Source organism: Carcharodon carcharias, chromosome 3 (assembly GCF_017639515.1).
Source record: "Carcharodon carcharias isolate sCarCar2 chromosome 3, sCarCar2.pri, whole genome shotgun sequence".
In the NCBI taxonomy this organism is placed as follows: domain Eukaryota; kingdom Metazoa; phylum Chordata; class Chondrichthyes; order Lamniformes; family Lamnidae; genus Carcharodon; species Carcharodon carcharias.
Genome location: NC_054469.1, coordinates 4,617,767 through 4,624,231, shown reverse-complemented (window position 1 = coordinate 4,624,231; position 6,465 = coordinate 4,617,767). Strand labels below are relative to the sequence as shown.

The 6,465-nt window shown below is 49.0% G+C and overlaps 1 protein-coding gene across 3 annotated transcripts in view; it reads left to right on the top strand.

The window, feature by feature from the left end:
* The first annotated feature begins 1,962 nt into the window (after positions 1–1,962).
* Positions 1,963–6,465, top strand: part of LOC121276428 (alanine aminotransferase 2-like) — a 74,685-nt gene continuing 70,182 nt past the window's right edge. Inside the window, exons 1-2 of one of the 3 annotated variants that reach the window (XM_041184814.1) lie at positions 1,963–2,059; positions 2,806–2,989. In XM_041184814.1, coding sequence (XP_041040748.1) covers positions 2,840–2,989 — 150 coding nt within the window. In that variant the 5' untranslated portion in view covers positions 1,963–2,059; positions 2,806–2,839. Of the gene's footprint in view, positions 2,060–2,313; positions 2,990–6,465 lie in introns of those variants that run through there. The other 2 variants (XM_041184816.1, XM_041184812.1) reach the window with 2 other exon arrangements.

Genomic DNA, 6,465 nt, shown 5'->3' with positions numbered 1-6,465 from the left:
GGAATTCAATCCAGAAAAGTGTGAGGTAATGTATTTGGGGAGGGCAAATAAAGCAAGGGAATACTCAATAAATGGGAGGATACTGAGAGAGGTTGAGGAAGTGAAGAGACCTTGGAGAGCATGTCCACAGGCTCCTGAAGGTGGCAGGACAGGTGGACAAAGGTGGTCAGGAAAGCGTATGGAATGCTTTCCTTTATTGGATGAGGTATTGAATACAAAAGCAGGGATGTAATGATGAAACTGTATAAAACACTGGTTAGGCCACAGCTGGAATTTTGTGCACAGCTCTGGTCACCACATTACAGGAAGGACATAATTACTCTGGAGAGAGAGCAAAGGGGATTTACACAAATATTGCCAGGTTAATTGTAGCTATGAGGGGAGATTGGATAGGCTGGGGTTGTTTTCCTTAGAACAGAGGAGGCTGAGGGGTGACCTAATTGAGGAGTACAAAATTATGAGAGGCCTAGGTAGGGTCATTTCCCCTAGCTGAGGGGTCAATTACCAGGGGGGCGTAGGTTTAAGGTGATTGGTTTTTTTCATATTTGTTCACAGGATGTGGGTGTCACTGGCTAGGCCAGTATTTATTGCCCATCCCTAATTGTTCAGAGGGTTTTTAAGGGTCATCCACATTGCTGTGTGTCTGGAGTCACATCTAGGCCAGACCAGGTAAGGACAGCAGATTTCCTTTCCTAATGGTCATTAGTGAATCAGGTGGGATTTTATGACAATCAGCAATGGTTTCATGGTCATCATCAGAGTTTTAATTCCAGATTTTTATTGAATTCAAATTCCACCATCTGTGGGATTCGAACTCTGGTCCCCAGAGCATTGGCCTGGGTCTCTGGATTACCAGCCCAGTCACTGAAGGTTGGGTGGCTGTCCTTACCTTTCTGTGTTTTTTTGGTGACTCCAGACAATGTGGCTGATTCTTTTCTTGCCTCAGAAATGGCCTGACTCTCAGCCCACTCACTTGTATTGAAGAAGGTGATTGACCAGCCCCTTGTCAGAGGGCTGCCTCTACCCTCCACAACTGACCTGGAGACACCAGGAGACGAATAATCAGCACACTAAAAAAAAACATGATTGTTTCTGTCATTTTCTTTGAAGATCTCTCTCTGCCAGATACAGAAATGTTGAAAATGGAAAATGTCAAGCATCATCCAATTGGGCCCTGAGTCCTCTTTACTTTCCAATTGGTGTTGAAGGCCGCGCATCACAAGGATGGTCCTGTTGGCCGACTAACGGCTGGAGAGTGGGGGGGTGGGGTGGGGGGAGGGGGCAAGTCATGTGATGGAACCTCCAGGAATATATTTAATCACTGTTGGCAACCCCACTTCTCCAGAGCAATTAGGGATGGATAACAAATGCCGACTTTGCCAGTGATGCCCATGTCCAATCAGCCAATCACAGAAAGAACCAAAATCAGGACCTGCTGAGCCAGACGCCAGGCTACTGCCCCTTTAAGATCTCACAGTTGCCAGACAGGTTCCCCTTTAAAAGTCTACGGGGAGGGAATCGTGGCCCTTTAAGAGCTGCCTTTAAAAGAGAAGGTGGTGGGGGGGGGGAGCCTCAATTGATCCCATTAATTATAGTTTATGTATGTGTGTGCATATCTATTTATATTTATATTTATAACAGAGGCGGCCAGTGAGCTGCTTTTGCAGAAAGTTAGAAGGAGATTAAATTAAATGTTTAACAAGGGCCAGAATTGCAGGGAGCTGAGCCTGTGTTTGGACAGGGAGGGAATGGTGGGGGGAGTGGTGGTCTCTCTGGGTCTCTCTCTCTCACACACACACACACACACACACACTGCCCTGTCTGATCCATGGACATTCCCCTGTTTTGCTGTTTGTCCCTCAAGTCCGGTGATGTCCCAGTTGGGTGTGATTTCCACTAACCAATTAAAAAGTGCAGGGTTGCGGTCAGGATTCAGCCGAGACCCAGTTTTCTAAAACAGAGCTAGCCGGCCGTAGGGAGAGAGAGAGAGAGAGAGAAAGAGACATTCTGTGACTGGCATTCGTGTCTCCCAGCAATCCGACCCTGTGGGGACCCAGAGGTGGGTAGCTCGGTATAAAGTATCTCTCCACCACCACCCCCCCCCCCCCCCCCCCAAACAAACACACACAGACACACACACACACCCCTGGGGACGGGAGTGGGAAGAGGGAGTGCAGAGAAACTTTTTTTTTAAACTTGTGGTGCAACTTCAGAAAGTTGGCTTCTTGCGGTGGGAGTTTCGCCCCAGTCAGTTTCTCGAGACCTGGATATTTTATCTCTCTCTCTCTCTTTCTCTTTCTCTTTCTCTCTCTCTCTCCCTCTCTCCCTGTCTCTCTCTCTCTCTCTCTCTGTCTCTCTCCCTCTCTCCCTCTCTCTCCCTCTCTCTCCTGACGTGTCCTGTTTAAATCCGCAACCTCTGGACTTAGTTCAAGGTCCAGATGTTGAAACAGGGTCTTGTCGGTGACACAGTGACGGCTCCAAACGTCCCAAGCCAGGTGGATCATTAAACTTTCCAATGGAATCAATACTGAACTTTCTGCTCCCACACACCCACTTTCCCCCTTTGTAGGTTGTGTAAGGGGGCAGAGGAGGGGGTGGGTGGGTTTGATCAGGATCCCTCCCTCCCTCTCTCCCTCTCTCCCTCCCTCTCTCCCTCTCTCCCTCCTTCTCCCTCCCTCTCTCTGTGATGCTCACCTTGTCACCCTGCCCTGCACTGCTACCTGCGCTCCCGGTGCAACTCGCTCTGGCCAGGGCTTGGCGACGCGGCTGCACCCCTCCGCTCAGCTCTCTCCGCCTCTCCCGCAGGCATCTGTCCACCCCGAGGTCCGGTGTGGAGACCATGTCCGCAGCCGAGGCGAACGGGGCGGCCGGTGGGCGCCAGAAGGTGCTAACCCTGGACTCCATGAACCAGCAGATCCAGCAAGTGGAGTACGCGGTGAGGGGTCCGATCGTGCTAAGGGCCATGGAGATTGAGAAGGAGCTTCAACAGGTGGGACTCTCTCTTTAATACCTCCTCAGGGAGACTTACTGTGTCCACACACACACACACACACACACATACACTGGCTTCCCGCAGGCTCCTGCCAGTTTGCGTGTAGGCAGAGCAGTTTCTGCATTCTCCAGGCAGTTTGTGTATATGCAGAGCAGTTTACACAGGCTCCAGGCAGTTTGTGTGTACGCGGAGCAGTTTCTGCATTCTCCAGGCAGTTTGTGTATATGCAGAGCAGTTTACGTAGGCTCCAGGCAGTTTGTGTATATGCAGAACAGTTTTCACAGGCTCCAGGCGGTTTGTGTATACACGGAGCAGTTTCACGGGCTCCAGGCGATTTGTGTATACACAGAGCAGTTTCACGGGCTCCAGGCGATTCGTGTATACACAGAGCAGTTTCACGGGCTCCAGGCAGTTTGTTTATACACAGAGCAGTTTCACGGGCTCCAGGCGATTCGTGTATACACAGAGCAGTTTCACGGGCTCCAGGCAGTTTGTTTATACACAGAGCAGTTTCACGGGCTCCAGGCGATTCGTGTATACACAGAGCAGTTTCACGGGCTCCAGGCGGTTTGTGTATACGCGGAGCAGTTTCCGCGGGCTCCAGGCGATTTGTGTATACGCGGAGCAGTTTCCACGGGCTCCAGGCGGTTTGTGTATACGCAGAGCAGTTTCTGCACTCTCCAGGCAGTTTGTGTATACACGGAGCAGTTTCCACGGGCACCAGGCGGCTTGCGTGTACACAGAGTGGTTTACACTGATTGGCTGAGTGACAGGAGACAGAGAAGTGGTTAATAGATGCTTTTTGGGCTGGAGGAAGGTTTGTACTGGAGTTCCCCAGGGGTCAGCGTTGTGGCTCTTCCTTTTCCTGATATATATTAATGACCTGGACCGTGGGGTACAGGGAACAATTTCAAAATTTGCAGATGATTAAACACTTGGAAGCATTGTGAACAGTGATGAGGACAGTGTAGAACTTCAAAAGGACATAGACAAGTTGTGGAATAGGCAGAGCGGGACACAGAGAAATGTGACAGGATCATTTTGGAGGAAGAACATAGAAAAACAATATCAAATAAAGGATATAACTCTAAAGTGGGTGCAGGAGCAGAGGGACCTGGATGCATATGTCCAAAAATCATTGAAGGTGGCAGGACAGGTTGAGAGAGTGGTTAATAAATCCTACAGCATCCTGGGCGTTATAAATAGGGGCATAGAGTACAAGAGCAAGGAACACCTTTGGTCTTCCCAGACCTCCCTGTCGCTTGCCATTTCAACACTCCACCCTGCTCTCTTGCCCACATGTCTGTCCTTGACCTGCTGCATTGTTCCAGTGAAGCCCAACGCAAACTGGAGGAACAACACCTCATCTTCCGACTAGGCACTTTACAGCCTTCCGGACTGAATATAGAGTTCAACAACTTCAGATTGTGAACTCTTTCCTCCATTTTTACCCTTTTTTAAATCCAATTTTATTTATTTATTTGTTTGTTTGCTTGTTTGTTTGTTTAAATCCTTTTTTGTAACCTGTGCCCTACCTCCACAGGTCTGTTTGTCACTTGTTTTATGATTTGCTTTCACTGTTCTGCTATTAACACACTCTGTTATCTTACCCTATTGCCACTATCAGTACCTCCTTTAGTCTTTACCATTACTATTAACACTCCCTTTGTCTTGTGTCCATGAGATGGGACGAGGCTGGACTTTCAGTTAGTCTGTGTCCAGTCTTGGGCTGACAAGTGGCAAGTAACATTCACACCACACAAGTGTCAGGCAATGACCATCTCCAACAAGAGAGAATCTAACCATCACCCCTTGACATTCAATGGCATTACCTTCACTGAATCCCCCACTATCAATATCCTGGGGGTTACCATTGACCAGAAACTGAACTGGACAAGCCATATAAATACTGTGGCTACAAGAGCAGGTCAGAAGTTAGGAATCCTGCGATGAGTAACTCACCTTCTGACTCCCCTAATCCTGTCCAACATCTACAAGGCACAAGTCAGGAATGTGATGGAATACTCCCCACTTGCCTGGATGAGTGCAGCTCCCACAACACTCAAGAAGCTTGACACCATCCAGGACAAAGCAGCCCCACTTGATTGGCACCACATCCACAAACATTCACTCCCTCCACCACCGACACACAGTGGCAGCAGTGTGTGTACCATCTACAAGATGCACTGCAGGAACTCACCAAGGCTTCTTCAACAGCACCTTCCAAACCCATGACCCCTACCATCTAGAAGGACAAGGGCAGCAGATAGATGGGAACACCACCACCTGGAAGTTCCCCTCCAAGTCACTCACCATCCTGACTTGGAAACATATCGCCGTTCCTTCACTGTCACTGGGTCAAAATCCTGGAACTCCCTCCCTAACAGCACTGTGGGTGTACCTACACCACATGGACTGCAGCGGCTCAAGAAGGCAGCTCACCACCACCTTCTCAAGGGGCAAGTAGGGATGGGCAATAAATGCTGGGCCCAGCCAGTGAAGGCCACATCCTGTGAATGAATGTTTAAAAAGATCTGGGTTGAGGGCACGTTGAGATTAGAGAACACTTTGAGTTGCAGGGACTAATTTCTGAGAGTCGGCCTGGGTTGAAGCAGCAGGTCACTTCACAGCATTAGTGGGATTTGTGGAGATTACCTGTGTGCTGATAAAGGGAATGGGTGTGCGTGAACAGAATGTCCTAACAACTCCTTTTTAATCAGCTGCTGAATAAAATACTTGGATATCACGATATTAAAATATTCACCAGCTTAACTGTTCATTCCTGGATCTGCATCTGACGCGCTGTTCCCTGCAAGGCTATGGACCAGGTGTTGGAAAGTGGGATTAAAATAAGCGGCTAATTTTTATCCTTTTTTTTGGCTGACATAGACATGATGGGCTGAATGGCCTCTTTCTGCTCGGTAACTTTTCTCTGGCTCTATGGTTCACTCTGTTCACCGCTGGAGTCATGTGGCAGCAGTGTAGAAATCCACCAAGTCCAGATCCCCAGTGTGAATCCAGACAGGATAGTCGATCGTGATGAGCATCACGTGTTTGTTCCCTGGGCAATGATTGGCTTGTTGGCAGGTGGCCACGAGTGGGAAACCCTGTTGAATCTGTGACCTCCCAGCCCACGATTGCTGATGCCCGTTACAGAGAGTTGCAACATTGCTGAGTCCTCCCCAAGGTCCAAGTTACACCTGGGCCTTTCTCGCCTCTCGGACCCAGTCCTAATGGGATCATCCTATGCATCAAACCTGGGGCTCTCTGGTGCTCGTGGTCCCTGCTGCCAATATGATAAACGTCAACAGTTTTCAAGTATAAAGGATAAAATGAGAACTCTGCATGTTCTAAAAGATTGGATCCCTCCCCCACTCTCTCTCGTCCCCCACTCCCCTTCCAGCTATTGCTCCTCTTCACCCTGGACCTCTCTGAACTTGACCATAAAAATCTGCACATTTGGACCCCATTAT